The 20745-nt window shown below is 41.9% G+C and overlaps 2 protein-coding genes across 3 annotated transcripts; both read left to right on the top strand.

The window, feature by feature from the left end:
* The first annotated feature begins 1128 nt into the window (after window positions 1-1128).
* Window positions 1129-3504, top strand: LOC149951843 (uncharacterized). Its single transcript, XM_090170130.1, has 7 exons — window positions 1129-1263; window positions 1337-1402; window positions 1471-1650; window positions 2337-2723; window positions 2780-2833; window positions 2895-3059; window positions 3114-3504. The coding sequence occupies exons 1-7, from the start codon at window positions 1180-1182 to the stop codon at window positions 3444-3446; spliced, it is 1269 nt and encodes a 422-aa protein (XP_090026256.1). The 5' UTR covers window positions 1129-1179; the 3' UTR covers window positions 3447-3504.
* A 3464-nt stretch (window positions 3505-6968) lies between these two features.
* LOC149951844 (cathepsin L-like) lies at window positions 6969-9891 on the top strand. Of its 2 annotated transcripts, none has more exons than XM_090170131.1 (6): window positions 6969-7080; window positions 7552-7652; window positions 7721-7884; window positions 9086-9196; window positions 9260-9608; window positions 9678-9891. In XM_090170131.1, exons 1-5 carry the CDS (start codon window positions 6999-7001, stop codon window positions 9354-9356), a joined length of 555 nt encoding a protein of 184 aa, XP_090026257.1. In that variant the 5' UTR covers window positions 6969-6998; the 3' UTR covers window positions 9357-9608; window positions 9678-9891. The 2 variants fall into 2 exon arrangements, with proteins under 2 accessions (XP_090026257.1, XP_090026258.1); XM_090170132.1 differs by lacking the exon at window positions 6969-7080 and adding an exon at window positions 7222-7306.
* The last annotated feature ends 10854 nt before the right edge of the window (window positions 9892-20745 follow it).

The raw sequence follows: 20745 nt of genomic DNA on the forward strand, positions 1-20745 counted from the left end.
TTTTTAAAAAAAGTGGGTTGTTTTTTTAAAAAGTGAGTTGTTTTTTAAAAAAAGTGGGTTGTTTCTTTAAAAAAAGTGGGTTGTTTATTAAAAAAAAGTGGGTTGTTTTTTTAACAAAAGTGGGTTGTTTTTTTTAAAAAAGGCGGTTTTTTTTTTAATAAAAGTGGATTGATTTTTTAAAAAAAAAGTGGGTTGTTTTTAGTTCCACATCGAGATATATATATATATATATCGAAGTGGGACTATTGCTATAGACGGATTGTCGTTAAGTATTTGTTGTTGTTGTTGTTTGTTTGTTTGTTTGTCGTGGAAAAGCAACGACACGGTAGATGGAGCTGCGAAAAATAATTTATAAAATTAATATTATTGGCGAAACCGGGATTCGAACCCAGAAAGTTGCTGGCCGCGTAATCTCCTAAACCTACGGCTTTACCAACCAAGCCACGCCGTGATCTTCGCATTACATGTTTGAACTTTTAGCGTTGAACATTTTTATAGTTTGTATTTGTGGGGCTACACAACTTTTACCGATGGCCAGTTTCAGGTCTGTCAGGTAAACAGGTCAACTCTTTAACTTAGGATGGTACTTTTTATATCAAACGATAGAACGCGCAGTGCCGTTAATTTCCGCCCCTCTTCGACATGGCCTCAACAGCTTTTGTATTGGTTAATTAAATCTTTAATTTACCCATGGACCAATGATAAAGAAGTACTTATAGTCCGCTCACAAAATACGTGGAATCCAGATTTATTTTAGTTCATTTAGGACAAACTTGGTGTCGCTGCCATAGCTTTCCGATGACCTCGTGGAGCGATAGCTAGTGGGATGGCATTCTTAAAGTACTTCGCAGCTGCTAACATACGGTACACTGTACAGTAGCAGCGCTCCCGGTTTAGACTACGCCATGTTCCGAAACTGGGAGGTTTAAGTTTGTCTAGATTTTTGGTCTATGGCTCGTAAAAAGGGCTGGAAAAATTCCAAAATTTCATCGAAATCACGTGACAAAATTGAAAAATTTTTATAAAATACTCTAAAATTTATCTTTAAATAAGTGTTAAAAATAGCTAAAAAATGAATGAAAATTAAGTATAAAACGCTGAGCATCCTTTCGAAATTGTGGTAAATTTTTCGGTAAGTGAAAGAGTTAAGTTGTTGTTTGTGCACCTCTATTATACAAAATGTCCTCGAGTTCTAAGTGGAAGCAAGTGGCTCAGAAAGTGACCACGACCAAGTCCACATTCGACAAGAAGGCCAAGGATAAGGTACGAATACGGTCGAACTATCTGGAGAGTTTTATTTGAAAAATATTTCGTATTTTCTTGTTGGTAAATATAGGACTATTTCAAGTCGAGCACCAGCATTAACCAAAGCGTCCAATTTGAGCACCTTCTCCAAAATAATGTAAATAAAGGTAAATTAATAATCATTTATTTTAAATTATACTAATTATTTCCTTTGTAAAATATCAGGGAGACTCTCTCCTGCAGAAATCAGCCATGCGTTTGTTTTGGAAACTTTCTCAAGGTCAAATTGGTAGCGACAAGAAAAAGGACTTCCTGCTTAGACGGGAGCTCATTACCTTGGAGAACGAAAATGGACGTGAATTCCTCAAAGACTTGTTGGTTTACATCTGCGAATTAGACCATGAGGTAAGTCCGGATACTATCTTGACCCCAAATTGAACTATAATTCCACTCTATTCCAAGTAACTGTCAAGGCAAATACGACCCAAATCAAAACAGTGGGAATCTAAGAAATTTTTGTTTTGGTAGCCTTCGCAAATATTTTTATTCTATTTGTAGTCTTGGCAACACGGGTGACTATAAGTAGCAACGGTTCCCCACTTTTAGTTGGTTAAAAAATCCCTAGAAATTCAAAGTAATTATTCAACCTAAAATTAACCTAAGTCAAATCTAACTCCATCTGAACTAAATTAATCAAAGGAGCAAGAAAAACTAGACCTAACTATCCACTAGCGATTTTCATAGACCTCGGAAAAGAATTGGATGACCCTGGGGTTCCGTGGAAGGGTCACAAGGGTTCCGAGAATTCGCAGCGCGGCCATCTTGTTTATGTCAAGAATCTTTTAGGATAAGTAAAAAAAAAGAAGGGGTTTCCGCCAGAATTAATTGGGATAACTTAGGGTTCCATAGCAAAACAAATCGGGAACCACTGAGTTAGTTATTTCTTTTACAGCAAGTATTTGTTCCATTAGTAGCTTTTGACAACGCGTTTGTATAAGGCAATCTAGATGGGCAACTCCAATAGTGGCCAAGTTCAGTCTCATTTCAACCCAGAACTAATTACAACAAATTAAAACCTTAACTTCCACTAGAAAATCGTCAAACAAGGCGTTCCGGTTTTCGACCTCTGCGGGAAATTCGTCCGTTACTTGTCCTCCAGTTCGTCAACATTAGGAGGGTCGAGTTCGGACAGCGTATCGAGCCTGGAGAAACCCATCTTGGAGCCTGAAATGCCCACGTTCCCTTTAGAATCTGCGGAAAAGTTATCAAGCAATCGCGTCTCGCTTTCAACTGGACTTTCACCGCATCTCAAAAGAAGGAAATTCAACGAGGACGCTGTCAAATTGGTCAAGAAAAAACCTTTCACCTTCGACGTGGCCAAAGCGGTCAGCAACAGCTTGAGGAAATCGAGCAGAGGTGTCCGGAGATTCGTTAAATCTCAGTTGCGGTTTTCGGAAGAGTTGCAAACGGAAGACCACGTATTGAACATATTTGATTACGTTTATACCCTAATTTTAATTTTCAACGTGTGCAGATTACCTTCGATATTACCAACTATACCATTAAAGCCGTGAAGAACGCGGTTTATGTACGTATCTATCCTTTTTGGAATCTTGATTTCAATATTCAAACGGAACAACTGAATACAGGTCATGATACAAGAGCAACCCAAAAGTCACTTGGAAACGCTAGTGAACCTATCGACTCGTCTCTGTTGGATGTCCATCAAGACTTCTCAAATCCGGAACCAATCCTTTCAGATCGGATGCGAATTAAGCATGGCTTTAGAGGAGCGAGGAATAAATTTTCTTCAAGTAAAAAAAACACAAATGTTTTAAGAATTGTTTTGTAACAATCTTCATTTACAGGAACTCATGTCAACCATGAGCAAGATTAGTGCCGGGTCATTAAATAAAGAAAATATCAATTTGGATTTAGCCATAGGTCACGTGGCTATCTCGGTGGTCAACGCGTTGAGGGAGGTCGAACGAGAAGCCAGAGGGTCGCCGTTAATTCGCGGGTCAAGTGTCAAACGGGGAATTGACCAGGAAGTCGACTACCGCGTTAATTTAGAAACTCCCGTCAATGAGATGGTGGTGGTGCGTTTGCCCACAAGTCGCCGAACCGCCAAACCTCAACGTAAGTCCATGGCCACCCCGTCCAAATCAGACGACAGGGTCGTGGTCAAGTTATTTCAATGATAGTCGTCGCCTAAGTTTTAATTAAATTTCATAGTTTTTAAATATAAAGTTAAAATTTTAAAAATTAATGTACTTTTAATATTTTTTCTAAATAAAATTCTAAAGCGAATTATTGTCTATCCAAAAATGTTTCTACACATTTCACTATTGTAATTTACGTTCTGTCATTAAGATGAACTGTAGCTGCGGCTATTTGAATATTTTCGATTACTATGTCCGCCATTATATCGGTATTTTCATGTTTTGTATTAATTAAGTTTAGTACGGAGCTGTTAATTTTCCAGAAAAAAATTTGCGGAAAAATAAAAAATTGAAACACATTACTTTTTAAGGGTTTTTAGTCTAGAGGTTTAGTTTTAACTTTGGATTCGAAATAATGCCACGAAATTTAATTTGCCAAAAATAGTGGGCTGATCATGGGATAAAAACCTTTTCTTTTTTCACGAAAAAACTGAAAATTTTCCGGAAAAAAAGGCTTAGGTAATTTCCTGGAAAATTGCAACTGAAATACTTAACTCTCCAGTTGAGTATATTAAGTATAAAAATGAAAATCGACCTCCATTAAGAAAATACGAAATATCAGATACTTTATCTACTGCAACAAGGGTGCAAAGAAAATATGAACAACCGTAATAGTATAAGTTACAATATAACCATAAGTATGACACTTCTTATTGTTTTAATGCTATAATTTCCTTACCGAAAATATTTATATTCAACACTAACACATTCACTTGCGCTTGAATACATGTAGCATATTTTCATCTTTGGTAGTAGAATATTTCACGTTGGGTATATTCAGACACTAGGGGTCTCTGTGCTGAGGACTAAACTTCGATTGCGCCATAGCTCTAAAAATAAATCCGATGATAATTTTGGCCAAGGGTCAAGCATATAGTAATGATGTTACTTATGGTACTAGTCATGGTTTGGTACATATATTTGGCGCGAAACAAAATAAGATACTTAATTTTTAAAAATTATTATGAACTTCTGATTCTACTCGGTACAAAGAAGGATAAGTTAAAGTTAATAACTTTAATAAATTTGTTAGGGTTTAGCTTTTTTGCCCCTTTTTTATTATGGACTTTTTACCTTAATCTGGCACGAAATAAAGCCTATTTCGAGAGGAATACTTCTTTCGTAAGTGTCATATTATGTACTTCTGGTTCTAATCGATACAAAGAATGATAATCTGGCGCAAAATTAAGTCTATTCGGAGATAAATACTTCTTTCCTAAGGTAGTTATTATGTATTTCTGATTCTACTCGATACAAAGAATGATAATCTGCCACGAAATAAAGTCTGTTTTCGTAATATAGTTATTATGTACTTCTGGTTCTACTCCATACAAAGAATGGTAATCTGGCGCAAAATTAAGTCTATTCAGAGATAAATATTTCTTTCGTGAGATAGTTATTATGTACTTCTGGCTCTACTCGATACAAAGAATGATAATTTACTAATTACAAGGCATTATTTATCGCTTACTAAAAGGTAAACAACAATAGCGCGTTGTGACACCGATTATAACACTTCCTAAACAAATGGAAAAATATTCTCCATCACCTTAAAATGAACAAATAGAAAAGAGATTTAAGGCTAACCTAGAAATACCTGGAATTTGGTCGTTCTCAATTAATATGGTTTAAAAAAGAGTATTGTTTCGTAAATATAGATTAGGGTAAGACTTCGCTCAAAGTAATACCCAAACAAACCCATTTATATTAATTGGATGTGGTAATCGTTGACGTTGTAGGCAGAAATTCATTAGGATTAATCGTTTAACTTAAAACAAAGCACGTCCGAAATGGGTATATAAGTCAAGAAACCCGACTCAGAGCAGACCCCATCGCTTCAAAGAAGGTTTGTTCGAGTTAAATTTGGGACCTACGGTTAAAAGACATTTCTTGGCAATGTTTTCTCTGATTCCCATTTTAATTATGACGGCCTTTCAAGTCGATTGTCGCGTTGTCAACTCCGCCGAGGAAACATACCCCGACTGGCAGCAGTATAAAGTTTGTACAATTTTATTTAAAGCTGTTAAGTTTCCTCTATGAAACGTCTACTGATAACGCCTAGATATGTAGACAGTCTACACTTCTATATTTTCTCCCTACTCGTATTAGCGAGTACTTAACATATCTGTCAAACTACGCTTAACATGTGTTAAACTACGCTTAAAATATGTGTTAAACTACGCTTAGCAAGTGTGTTAAAGTGCGCTTAGCATATGTGCTAAAGTACGCTTAACATTTGTCAAACTACGCTTAACATATGTGCTAAATTACGCTTAGCATTTGTCAAACTACGCTTAACACATGTGCTAAAGTAAGCTTAGAATTTGTCAAACTACGCTTAACACATGTGCTAAAGTAAGCTTAGAATTTGTCAAACTATGTTTACCATCAATAGAGTAATGGCACTGTGACGTCCTAGTACGTCACCCATGCTCTTTCCTATAGATAAAAAATTTGCTACCAAAATGGCGGCCATGGTCAAAGCTACGGAGTGCTACTACTCTATTAAACTACCCTTAACATATCTTAAAATACGGTCACCATATGTCAAACTACGTTTATTTTCTATTAAACTACCCTAAGCATATCTGAAACTACACTTAGAATAAGTTAAACTACGCTTAACATATGCTAAGCTACTATCGTGGTATCTGTCAAACAATGCTTGTTAATATCTGTGATAAAGTACGCTTAGAATTTTTTAAACTACGCTTAACCTCTGCTATACTACGCTAAACCTCTGTTATACTACGTTTAACATCTTTTAAAATACCCTTAGCATTAGTATAATTACATGAAAGCGGGTATTTCAGTTTTAACTATATAAAATCTAACTTTTCAGGTTTTGTTTGAAAAATACTACAGTGACGCGGATGATCTTGTAAGAGCCAAAACCTACTCTGAAAATGTGGAGAAAATTAAAATTCACAATTTGGAGGCTGGCCACGGGAAATATCTACTGGGAGTCAACTATTACTCTGATATGGTGAGGAATTACGGATGTAAATATTATGACGATCCCACTGCCTAGATTGCTAAAATTATCCTAGATATTCGATCAGTTGTAAATTGCTGTCAGAGCAAACGAAATATTGTAAGAGATTCGATCACTTGTAAATTGCAGTTGTAACTACACAACCTTCATCTTTGTATCCGTTACTGAACCAAAATTTAGCAGACGACAGTTTGCCGATAAATAGTTCAGCAATATATCTAGACGTTCGCTAGTCGGATCGGCGTAGATCTTGAAAGACTGATGAAACAGATTTTAACCATGATATTTTTAAATTTGAACAGACATATGAAGAGTATACACGAGAGACCAGTATGGCCATCAAGGGGTTCCCTAACATCGGCAACCCTTTCGTCGGGGCAAACGCGTCCACCGATGCAAACCCCCAAATCTTTAACCAAAGCACCCCAGATCAGGAATTGCCGGCTGATTTGGATTGGAGGGTTAAGAACGTGGTCAGCGAGGTCATCCACCAACGAGGATGCGGTTCTTGCTGGGCCATATCGGCAGCGGGGTCCATGGAAGGGGTCTGGGCCGTTCATTCCGGAAAATTGGTACCCCTCAGCGTGCAAAATCTATTAGATTGCGTCGATAAAGATGGTAAAATATTATTTGGCTAATTTTAATATTATCAAGAGCATATAGAATATCTCTTGAAGATAAGAATTAGTATTTCTTTACTGTCAATCTTATTCGCTTGAAACCTGTACTTTCGACTGTTTTTTTTTAAACTATCTCATATAAAAAATATGGTTTTTAAATCGATAAATAACCCTATGGAATTTAAATTTTAAATGTTACATCGTCAGGCGGAGTGATACACGCGGTACTATTTAGCCGTGAAGCGGTGTATGCTTCCGCGGTTTGGCGGGAAAATCTCAGCCATTGAAAACTACCTAGAGCCTGCGAAACTGCATGTCGTCGCCTGAAAAACAAATCCACGTATATTGTTAAGATTTCTGTGGATTTTTCTTTCAGGCTATGATGATTCATTTTGCATAAATGGGTAACTGTCGCGAAATAACTATACTATAAACTTTTGGCATTACATACATTATTTATTATTTAAAGGTAATAGCGGTTGTGATGGAGGTAACATGGGCGCAGCTTTCGAGTACGTTATCAAAAATAATGGTATTAACAGCGAAAAGTGTTACCCCTATATAGCCAAGGTAATTCGTTAAAGGTTTAAATATATTATTCAACTGTATTATGAACTAATTTATTTAAAATATGATAGCAACAACATTTCTGTCACTACATGGAAAGATGCAACTCAGCGAACTTCTCGAAATTGTTCCTAATTCCTGAAGGGAACGAGCGAGCGATGAAACAGGCCATCGCCTTGTACGGACCCATTGCTGCCTCCCTAAACACGGAATCCAGAGACTTACAACATTATAAGTAAGAGCGTACCCAAAAGGAAATAGAATGACTTGCTTCCACCTGGGAGCCACAAACACAAGGAGAATGCAGCTAGCCTATAAACACGTTAACGCAGTGTTGTGTACAATTTTCATTGGACGAACGTTTACGCTGAAAGCTTAACGGAAAGGGGGAAGACAATTTCCGAATTTTCCCCTTCCGACGGCAGCAGACGCTAATGCGTCTAACCAATGAAAACTGTACTCAAGAAAATGCACGACGTTTGAGGGGTCGCGTTCTCCTTGTGTGAAGTTGTTGTGTTTGTTGCTCCTAGGTTCCACTAGCTAGACAAACTATTTAAGGGAAAGATATTGCTTCCATCCAGGAGCAACAAACACAAGGAGAACGCAGCTAGCCTTTAAACACGCTAAGGCAGTGTTGTGTAAAAATTTCATTGGACGAACCTTTACGCTGAACGTACGGAAAGGGGGAAGGGAAGTAAATTAAATCATTTCAAAAATTAAAATCTAAAAATTACACTGCGTAGGGATATTTACTTATTGATAAATCGTATTTTACCAATGAGTTATTTTATAACTAGTTTTTCGACGGGGTAGCCACTTCGAAAACAATTCTACACCAGATTTTTCATTTACAAATGTTTCCGATATTTCTTAAATTATTTCGTTTATTTCCAGAAATATCGAGAATATTTCGGTTTTATTTCTCTAGATTTCTAATTTTTCTTTCAATTTCTCGAGATTTCTTATACTTCTCTTGTATTTCTAGATTTTCAGAGATATCGAAAATATTTCAATTAATATATCATGGATTTCCAATATTTCTCCTGGATTTCAAATATTTCTCCTGGATTTCCAATATTTATCGTGGATTTCCCATATTTATCATGGGTTTCCCATATTTATCATGGATTTCCCATATTTATCATGGGTTCCCAATAATTATCATGGATTTCCCATATTTATCAGGGTTTTCCAATATTTAATCTGGATTTCTAGATTTCCGGAAATAATTATTTCGATTTCTCACTGTTTGTACACCAGATTTCTTAAGTGGCTACCCCATCAATTTTTCCTTTTTCAAAGTGTTTTAAAAAATCAACGGTAACCCGCGCAGGCTTATTGAAAAGATAGGTAGTTGAATACTTATCTCGTAAGATATATATTATTTACTTCTGGTACTATGGAATAAATAATAACATTAAATTCTTATTTGATAGGAAGGGAATATACAGAAATTCAAAGTGCAAGAAAAACGTAACCCACGGCGTTTTAATTGTTGGCTACGGTACTGACGAAAATGGGCTTGATTATTGGATCATCAAAAATAGGTATTTTTTTGTAAGGTTTAGTAGACTTTAATTTTGTTATTTTTAATACGATTGTAATTTCAGTTGGGGACCAAAATGGGGTGAGGATGGTTTCTTCCGAATCGCCAGAAACGAAAACATTTGCGGAATTGGAAACCTAGCCGCTTTTGCGATCGTTTAACTTCGACATTAAATCTATTTATTTATTGAACGTGTTACGAACATTTGTGTTAGTATTTATTTAAATTATTTCAAATAATTGTTTAAAATTGCCTAACTTAAATAAATTGATGGGCAGCGCGTGTAATATCAAAATAAAAATAAACTACGAAACTCGGAAAAATGGTAGCCGTGCCGCCATCTAGTTTGCTTTAATATAAGTGATTTGATTTATTTTAGAAAATAGCGAAATATACAAAAGTATCGCCATCTAGTTTGCTTTAATATAAGTGATTTGATTTATATTAAAACATAGCGAAATATACAATAGTATCGCCATCAGATGGGGTTAAAAATAAGTAACGACCTAATGATTTAGCATAGAATAAATGACAATGTTTTGAGCTTCGTTGCGGTTCCTCATAGGATTATAATTGCTGTGGGCAAAGAATATATATTCTTTGCGGGTAACTAGTAACTAAAGTAACCAGGTGTACAAATTGTAAGTAATCAAGGGATTCCGTGTAAAGGCCTTAAAATATCGACTTCGTTCGCAAACTAAGTGACGTAATTAACAAAAGTGTATCAATGGAAATAAGCGTTATTAAAATCAAAAATATAAAAAAAAACATGTTTTTTATATATTTTTTTTGTTAAAATGAATGTTAATCATGAAGTAATAGTCGGGGGGAGGGAGAGTATACATGGGGGAGGGAATAAAGCTCAAAAGTAGAAGAGCTTCGAGAACAATAAGGAAGCGTTGAAGCATGGAATCTCAATTTTAAGATTGAGATTCCATGATTGAAGAAGGCTAGCAGGCTTGTTGATATTCCGCTCCTCGACGGAAACGCTACCGCCATCTATCTACGTTTTAACACAAAACATTAAAGAAAAAATCGGGTGCATTGCGAAGTGCATCGTTCATCTGGGCTTCAATGTGATCTGTTCTATAGTTCTCCTTTTGCTGAACAAAGGGTGATAGACCCATCACGTCAAGACAGGGGGATTTTAGTCACGCACTTCAGCTGGGAGTAGTGGCGTACTCCTGTAATCCCAAGCGTCTGATAGGCAGAGTTTGTGGATGGCCGTGTGAGGACGACCACCAATCCCCCAACGCGTGGTCGGGATACTTCCGCCACGGGTGTCCCCACCCTTGTCCCCACGTATCCCCCCGTTGGCGTGGCCGTTACACATATCTCACCCTGATTAATCAGTTATTGGGTGCTTGTGTCTAAGGCCTTCGGTCGACACCGATGTGTGGATGTCGAAAAAAAAACAAAAAAAACGCACTTCAAAGTACGCAGCGAGCGCTTTCCGAAACTGAGCACACTGTGGGAGGACCTTCAGGTGTTCAGGGAGGGAGTTCCAGTCGCGGACAGAGGACGGCAGGAGGGAGTGCAAGACGAAAACCCGAAAGAATGTACGTGGCATTTCGTTTGCCTCTTGGGGGGCGGGACCACGACGATATAGTTTTGGATAGGGGAGTTAGTGCCCCACAGGCGTTGTGAATCACGCTGTTGACCAGAGTGAGACGTCGCAGGCGCCTTCGAGTAGCTAGGGATGTCCAATTGAGGTTGTCTAGTACGCGGGTGATACTGAAACTCCAGAAGAACCCAACGCTGGATTGTTTCGATTTCATGAATACTGCTGGTGGAGTTTGGGGACCAGACTGCGGACGAGTATTCGAGGGTAGTGTGTCAGAATTTATAGCCCGGTGTACCTAGTAGCCGGAGGTCTATCATCATAGTGCCCTACGCCAGCGTCCACCTAGCCCGGACAGGTGGCAAATTCAGCATGGGTAGTAGTACCCTACTACTGATGGTCGCACCTTTGACGCAAGCCACTCAACCCAGCAGAAGGTGCAGCAATGGGTGGACCATTTCCCACTTCGCACAAAGCAGTGGGATTAAGAGTGGATGCTGTATCAACTCCAGCCGACACCCTACCTACGTAGGTAAAGAGTCAAACCCTTTGGAGAGAGCTCCTAAAGGCGAACGACAAGCACACAGCAGTTCAAGTAACAAAGCACAGCTGGCACTGGAGATTCCGGTGGGACTCCAAAAGGCTGGGAAACAGGACCGCCGTACCCTCATACGGAGGCCCGCCTAGCCCTCATAGGAGGCTACCCAATCCGCCGAGGCAGTCAGTTTGCACGGACCCTCTCCGTTAGACTGAGCCGAAACTCAGTTTTCAGCCCCTACCTGACCGAAGTCGGAGGTGGAGATGGGTTACCAGAGCCGGACCCCGACTCCCCGGTAAAGCCACCAGTTATTGCACACTCTGACCCGTTAAGGGTCAGTATTCGAGGGTACGCAGAACGTACGCAGTTATACCTAAGGTTTTCGTGGCGAATGGGCATTGTGCCAAGTGGCGCCTTACAAGTCCTAAGGAATACGCAGTCCGAGACGTTATGTGGCCAACGTGAGTGGTCCACTCGAGGGTAGGCGTTAAGGTCACTCCTAGATATTTGTGGGACGTGACCTGCTTGAGGGGCTCACCGCCCAGGGAGTAAACTGTGGCGTGGTAGGGGCAGCCACGGTTGTGGAGCGATAGGACCGTGCACTTCTTGGAGTTGAGCAGTGGCATCCAAGTCGCGCTCCAATCCTCAATATTAGAAAGGTCAGATTGGAGTGTGGCACAGTCTTGGTCAGTGAAAATTACCCGAGAGAGAGCAACATCATCCGCAAAGACGTAGAGGGTTGAGACGACGTTGTCGCCAAGATCATTGATGTAGATGATGAACAACATGGACCGACCCCTGAAGAACACCCGACGACGCGGGATACCACTCCGACTGGGCTCCGGGAACAACCACTCGGAATTTGCTGCCTTCTAAATATGCAGAAATCCAGTTAAGGGTACGCCCTTTGATACCGTAAGGGTGGAGTTTCGTTTTGAGGTGTTCGTGGGGAACTGATTCGAAGGCCTTTCGGAAGTCCAGGAAAACGATATCAACCCTCCCTGCTCTCTCAAGCCCAAATGTCCAGTCTTCAACGTGGCGCAGCAGTTGGGTTTCTGCGTTGAAACCGGACCGGAAACCGTGTTGGTAAGAATGAATTTGGCCGTGCCCGTGGAGATGGGCTGTGATATCGGATGCTCGAATGTGCTCATCTGCCTTTAACACCTGGGAGAGTAAGGCAATTGGCCGGTACTCGGCCGGGTCAGTCGGGTCACCTCCCTTCGAGACCGGGGTAACGTTGGTGGTACTCCAGTCATCGGGGAGGACTCCTGTGTCGTACGAGTGTTGGAAGAGTTGAGTGAGAGGCTGAGCCAGGGCTGTAATGCAGTGGTGAAGCGCGATAGCCGGTGTACCGTCAGGCCCAGGAGCTATGAAGGCATTGACTTTAGCGAGGAGTTTGTGCACCCCGTTTGCGGAGAAGACGATAGGAGGCATGGTCGGCGCTCGAGACGGTAGGAGGGGAACCGTATAAAAAATATGGGCTGGGAGAGTTTTTTAAGAATGTCTCAGCCAGTCAGTGGCAGAGGAGTACGCCGTAGTTCCGGGATCCCCGGCTGGGAAGGTTTTTAAGAATGTCTCAGCCAGTCAGTGGCAGAGGAGTACGCCGTAGTTCCGGGATCCCCGGCTGGGAAGGTTTTTAAGAATGTCTCAGCCAGTCAGTGGCAGAGGAGTACGCCGTAGTTCCGGGATCCCCGGCTGGGAAGGTTTTTAAGAATGTCTCAGCCAGTCAGTGGCAGAGGAGTACGCCGTAGTTCCGGGATCCCCGGCTGGGAAGGTTTTTAAGAATGTCTCAGCCAGTCAGTGGCAGAGGAGTACGCCGTAGTTCCGGGATCCCCGGCTGGGAAGGTTTTTAAGAATGTCTCAGCCAGTCAGTGGCAGAGGAGTACGCCGTAGTTCCGGGATCCCCGGCTGGGAAGGTTTTTAAGAATGTCTCAGCCAGTCAGTGGCAGAGGAGTACGCCGTAGTTCCGGGATCCCCGGCTGGGAAGGTTTTTAAGAATGTCTCAGCCAGTCAGTGGCAGAGGAGTACGCCGTAGTTCCGGGATCCCCGGCTGGGAAGGTTTTTAAGAATGTCTCAGCCAGTCAGTGGCAGAGGAGTACGCCGTAGTTCCGGGATCCCCGGCTGGGAAGGTTTTTAAGAATGTCTCAGCCAGTCAGTGGCAGAGGAGTACGCCGTAGTTCCGGGATCCCCGGCTGGGAAGGTTTTTAAGAATGTCTCAGCCAGTCAGTGGCAGAGGAGTACGCCGTAGTTCCGGGATCCCCGGCTGGGAAGGTTTTTAAGAATGTCTCAGCCAGTCAGTGGCAGAGGAGTACGCCGTAGTTCCGGGATCCCCGGCTGGGAAGGTTTTTAAGAATGTCTCAGCCAGTCAGTGGCAGAGGAGTACGCCGTAGTTCCGGGATCCCCGGCTGGGAAGGTTTTTAAGAATGTCTCAGCCAGTCAGTGGCAGAGGAGTACGCCGTAGTTCCGGGATCCCCGGCTGGGAAGGTTTTTAAGAATGTCTCAGCCAGTCAGTGGCAGAGGAGTACGCCGTAGTTCCGGGATCCCCGGCTGGGAAGGTTTTTAAGAATGTCTCAGCCAGTCAGTGGCAGAGGAGTACGCCGTAGTTCCGGGATCCCCGGCTGGGAAGGTTTTTAAGAATGTCTCAGCCAGTCAGTGGCAGAGGAGTACGCCGTAGTTCCGGGATCCCCGGCTGGGAAGGTTTTTAAGAATGTCTCAGCCAGTCAGTGGCAGAGGAGTACGCCGTAGTTCCGGGATCCCCGGCTGGGAAGGTTTTTAAGAATGTCTCAGCCAGTCAGTGGCAGAGGAGTACGCCGTAGTTCCGGGATCCCCGCGGTGTTGTTTTTTCGGGCCACAAGCTGGTAAACCGTCGACGGTTTTCGCTGAGATCTGAGGCAACTTCGTCGAGGTGGTGGGTGCGCGCTCCCCTGAGTGCGAACTTAATTTTTTTCCAGGTGCTTTTGCCCTTTTGACCTGATACTTATTGATAAAAAACCCCCAAATATACTTAATGAAATGTTTATTGAGCCCCAAACTACTTTTATGGGTAAAAATTTAAAGGAAGGTGATGACCACCTTTGAAAAATATCCTAATGAAATTCAAATCTACCGCCAAACTGGTATTAAGAGAAAAACAAGCGCGAAGATGGATAGTGTCATTGTTGTGAGAAGTTTTACAACTGAAAGCTAGAGAAAAGGTAATTAGTAATATTCATTACATTTATTTTATAGGAGTAGACAAACTGCTGGTAAATGTAATTCTGTTTCAGGGTAATTATTATTTATTCGTTTATAAAGGCGAGATCACTGAAATCAAATTTTCAATTTCCTTTTCAGCCTGAACCAGAGAGTTGCGAATGGCCAAAAGAAATTTTATTTAAAGGACTCGAAAAACCATAGTTCTTTTTATAAAATAACCTTGGCCATCTTGTTGAAATGTTGCCTCCCCGCTTCAGCTGTGGATCCGTTTTCTCTCCCACTAAAGAGTTTATGAACTCATTCTTAGGCATTGGCTGAACTATTCCAGGGCAACATTTCAACAAGTTGGGCAAGCGTAAAGACCATTTCGTTTAGAATCATATCCTAAAGCCCATTCAATCGTTCTTGATTATTTACTACAGACGTGGTCTGACGTTTCGGCACTGCAAGTAGCAAAAGGTTCGGAGGACACAGGTCATGTATGATGTTCTTTATGGCTTCTTTTTGTCACCTTTAACACGTATACCAAATTATTACGTTTAAGTAAATTTAGGTCAATCTGTTTTTCTGGGAATGTAGTAACAGAGTAACGTTCACAATACTGAGCCTAGGCGGATCTGGAAGTGGGTTTTCTGCCTTTGCATCTATTTAAAAAATGTAACTGAGTTATATCGGATAGTAAGTAATATAACTGAACTGAGTGTTTCTAAATATACCCATTTCATTGAAAATATCTGGCATCGTCAATCTTGGTTTTTTGCCGTTGCGTTGTCATCAATATGGGAAGCTTAATTAATTTCAATTAAATAATGATACCCTCTACTTTTTAGAAATATCTTAACACGTCTCTTTGAAGCCAAATTATAGGGAGCACTACCAGCCACGCTCGATGGAGTAGTCAAGGAATCACGTGAAAACACCCGGCAATTGGTTTTCTGTGAGGCTATACACAAATTATAACTAGCTTCGTTGCCATATTCTTTCCTTTCAAATAGTAGTATTATATTTTATTCGTAAAATCAAAAATAGCATAAGACCCAAAAGTGTGTCAGAACGGTATAGTAGTTAATGAGAGTTTGTTGCAAAGTAAAAAAGGAAAACGAAGAGGGGGTCGGAAAATACGTCATGAAAATCGAGGTACTCCAGCGCCGCCGAGTGAGGCGTTTTAGAAAGTATGTCTACGGGCGAGTAAATCTAACAGAGAAAATCGCGCCAGACTAAAGACTAAATATAAAGTTGCTAGTACTATTCAAACTAGTACAGTAGGTTATGTAGTCTATAGTGTGACTAGGTCTCACTAGAAATGTTAATAGGCGTGAAGGTACAGCTGAACCACTTTTGGGTCTTATGCTACTTTTGAAAAATCAATATTTTTTGTTACGAAATATAACAATAATGAAATTATTACCAGCTGGTGATGATTTTTGAAAATTGTTCAATTTTAGAATTAAAGAAAAAACTCTTGCTCTTTTGGACTTGAGAAAATTCTGTTCTGAATTATCATCTCTCTGGTTAACCTGGAAAGTGGTAACCGACCTTTACGCGTTACCATGGCAACGAACAACCTCTAACGTCACGATGCTCAGCGCAGAAATCCCAATCGGGAAAAAATAGACCGTATAACATCCTCTGACGTCACGATGGACATCGCAGAAATCGCAATCGGGGAAAAATAGACCGTATAACATCCTCTGACGTCACGATGGACATCGCAGAAATCCCAATCGGGAAAAAATAGACCGTATAACATCCTCTGACGTCACGATGGACATCGCAGAAATCGCAATCGGGGAAAAATAGACCGTATAACATCCTCTGACGTCACGATGGACATCGCAGAAATCCCAATCGGGAAAAAATAGACCGTATAACATCCTCTGACGTCACGATGGACATCGCAGAAATCGCAATCGGGGAAAAATAGACCGTATAACATCCTCTGACGTCACGATGGACATCGCAGAAATCCAGATCGGGAAAAAATAGACCGTATAACATCCTCTGACGTCACGATGGACATCGCAGAAATCGCAATCGGGGAAAAATAGACCGTATAACATCCTCTGACGTCACGATGGACATCGCAGAAATCCCAATCGGGAAAAAATAGACCGTATAACATCCTCTGACGTCACGATGGACATCGCAGAAATCGCAATCGGGGAAAAATAGACCGTATAACATCCTCTGACGTCACGATGGACATCGCAGAAATCGCAATCGGGGAAAAATAGACCGTATAACATCCTCTGACGTCACGATGGACATCGCAGAAATCCAGATCGGGAAAAAATAGACCGTATAACATCCTCTGACGTCACGATGGACATCGCAGAAATCGCAATCGGGGAAAAATAGACCGTATAACATCCTCTGACGTCACGATGGACATCGCAGAAATCCAGATCGGGAAAAAATAGACCGTATAACATCCTCTGACGTCACGATGGACATCGCAGAAATCGCAATCGGGGAAAAATAGACCGTATAACATCCTCTGACGTCACGATGGACATCGCAGAAATCCCAATCGGGAAAAAATAGACCGTATAACATCCTCTGACGTCACGATGGACATCGCAGAAATCGCAATCGGGGAAAAATAGACCGTATAACATCCTCTGACGTCACGATGGACATCGCAGAAATCGCAATCGGGGAAAAATAGACCGTATAACATCCTCTGACGTCACGATGGACATCGCAGAAATCCCAATCGGGAAAAAATAGACCGTATAACATCCTCTGACGTCACGATGGACATCGCAGAAATCGCAATCGGGGAAAAATAGACCGTATAACATCCTCTGACGTCACGATGCTCAGCGCAGAAATCCCAATCGGGAAAAAATAGACCGTATAACATCCTCTGACGTCACGATGGACATCGCAGAAATCGCAATCGGGGAAAAATAGACCGTATAACATCCTCTGACGTCACGATGGACATCGCAGAAATCCCAATCGGGAAAAAATAGACCGTATAACATCCTCTGACGTCACGATGGACATCGCAGAAATCGCAATCGGGGAAAAATAGACCGTATAACATCCTCTGACGTCACGATGGACATCGCAGAAATCCCAATCGGGAAAAAATAGACCGTATAACATCCTCTGACGTCACGATGGACATCGCAGAAATCGCAATCGGGGAAAAATAGACCGTATAACATCCTCTGACGTCACGATGCTCAGCGCAGAAATCCCAATCGGGAAAAAATAGACCGTATAACATCCTCTGACGTCACGATGGACATCGCAGAAATCGCAATCGGGGAAAAATAGACCGTATAACATCCTCTGACGTCACGATGGACATCGCAGAAATCCCAATCGGGAAAAAATAGACCGTATAACATCCTCTGACGTCACGATGGACATCGCAGAAATCGCAATCGGGGAAAAATAGACCGTATAACATCCTCTGACGTCACGATGCTCAGCGCAGAAATCCCAATCGGGAAAAAATAGACCGTATAACATCCTCTGACGTCACGATGGACATCGCAGAAATCGCAATCGGGGAAAAATAGACCGTATAACATCCTCTGACGTCACGATGCTCAGCGCAGAAATCCCAATCGGGAAAAAATAGACCGTATAACATCCTCTGACGTCACGATGGACATCGCAGAAATCGCAATCGGGGAAAAATAGACCGTATAACATCCTCTGACGTCACGATGGACATCGCAGAAATCGCAATCGGGGAAAAATAGACCGTATAACATCCTCTGACGTCACGATGGACATCGCAGAAATCGCAATCGGGGAAAAATAGACCGTATAACATCCTCTGACGTCACGATGCTCAGCGCAGAAATCCCAATCGGGAAAAAAATAGACCGTATAACATCCTCTGACGTCACGATGGACATCGCAGAAATCGCAATCGGGGAAAAATAGACCGTATAACATCCTCTGACGTCACGATGAACATCGCAGAAATCGCAATCGGGGAAAAATAGACCGTATAACATCCTCTGACGTCACGATGGACATCGCAGAAATCGCAATCGGGGAAAAATAGACCGTATAACATCCTCTGACGTCACGATGGACATCGCAGAAATCGCAATCGGGGAAAAATAGACCGTATAACATCCTCTGACGTCACGATGGACATCGCAGAAATCGCAATCGGGGAAAAATAGACCGTATAACATCCTCTGACGTCACGATGGACATCGCAGAAATCGCAATCGGGGAAAAATAGACCGTATAACATCCTCTGACGTCACGATGCTCAGCGCAGAAATCCCAATCGGGAAAAAATAGACCGTATAACATCCTCTGACGTCACGATGGACATCGCAGAAATCGCAATCGGGGAAAAATAGACCGTATAACATCCTCTGACGTCACGATGGACATCGCAGAAATCGCAATCGGGGAAAAATAGACCGTATAACATCCTCTGACGTCACGATGCTCAGCGCAGAAATCCCAATCGGGAAAAAATAGACCGTATAACATCCTCTGACGTCACGATGGACATCGCAGAAATCGCAATCGGGGAAAAATAGACCGTATAACATCCTCTGACGTCACGATGGACATCGCAGAAATCGCAATCGGGGAAAAATAGACCGTATAACATCCTCTGACGTCACGATGGACATCGCAGAAATCGCAATCGGGGAAAAATAGACCGTATAACATCCTCTGACGTCACGATGCTCAGCGCAGAAATCCCAATCGGGAAAAAATAGACCGTATAACATCCTCTGACGTCACGATGGACATCGCAGAAATCCAGATCGGGGAAAAATAGACCGTATAACATCCTCTGACGTAACGATGCTCAGCGCAGAAATCCCAATCGGGAAAAAATAGACCGTATAACATCCTCTGACGTCACGATGGACATCGCAGAAATCGCAATCGGGGAAAAATAGACCGTATAACATCCTCTGACGTCACGATGGACATCGCAGAAATCGCAATCGGGGAAAAATAGACCGTATAACATCCTCTGACGTCACGATGGACATCGCAGAAATCGCAATCGGGGAAAAATAGACCGTATAACATCCTCTGACGTCACGATGCTCAGCGCAGAAATCCCAATCGGGAAAAAATAGACCGTATAACATCCTCTGACGTCACGATGGACATCGCAGAAATCGCAATCGGGGAAAAATAGACCGTATAACATCCTCTGACGTCACGATGGACATCGCAGAAATCGCAATCGGGGAAAAATAGACCGTATAACATCCTCTGACGTCACGATGCTCAGCGCAGAAATCCCAATCGGGAAAAAATAGACCGTATAACATCCTCTGACGTCACGATGGACATCGCAGAAATCCAGATCGGGGAAAAATAGACCGTATAACATCCTCTGACGTCACGATGCTCAGCGCAGAAATCCCAATCGGGAAAAAATAGACCGTATAACATCCTCTGACGTCACGATGGACATCGCAGAAATCCAGATCGGGGAAAAATAGACCGTATAACATCCTCTGACGTCACGATGGACATCGCAGAAATCGCAATCGGGGAAAAATAGACCGTATAACATCCTCTGACGTCACGATGGACATCGCAGAAATCCAGATCGGGGAAAAATAGACCGTATAACATCCTCTGACGTCACGATGGACATCGCAGAAATCCCAATCGGGAAAAAATAGACCGTATAACATCCTCTGACGTCACGATGGACATCGCAGAAATCCAGATCGGGGAAAAATAGACCGTATAACATCCTCTGACGTCACGATGCTCAGCGCAGAAATCCCAATCGGGAAAAAATAGACCGTATAACATCCTCTGACGTCACGATGGACATCGCAGAAATCCAGATCGGGAAAAAATAGACCGTATAACATCCTCTGACGTCACGATGGACATCGCAGAAATCGCAATCGGGGAAAAATAGACCGTATAACATCCTCTGACGTCACGATGCTCAGCGCAGAAATCCCAATCGGGAAAAAATAGACCGTATAACATCCTCTGACGTCACGATGGACATCGCAGAAATCGCAATCGGGGAAAAATAGACCGTATAACATCCTCTGACGTCACGATGGACATCGCAGAAATCCAGATCGGGGAAAAATAGACCGTATAACATCCTCTGACGTCACGATGCTCAGCGCAGAAATCCCAATCGGGAAAAAATAGACCGTATAACATCCTCTGACGTCACGATGGACATCGCAGAAATCCAGATCGGGGAAAAATAGACCGTATAACATCCTCTGACGTCACGATGGACATCGCAGAAATCCAGATCGGG

This window comes from Leiobunum rupestre, chromosome 3 (assembly GCF_980474605.1).
Source record: "Leiobunum rupestre chromosome 3, qqLeiRupe1.1.hap1, whole genome shotgun sequence".
Lineage (NCBI taxonomy): Eukaryota > Metazoa > Arthropoda > Arachnida > Opiliones > Sclerosomatidae > Leiobunum > Leiobunum rupestre.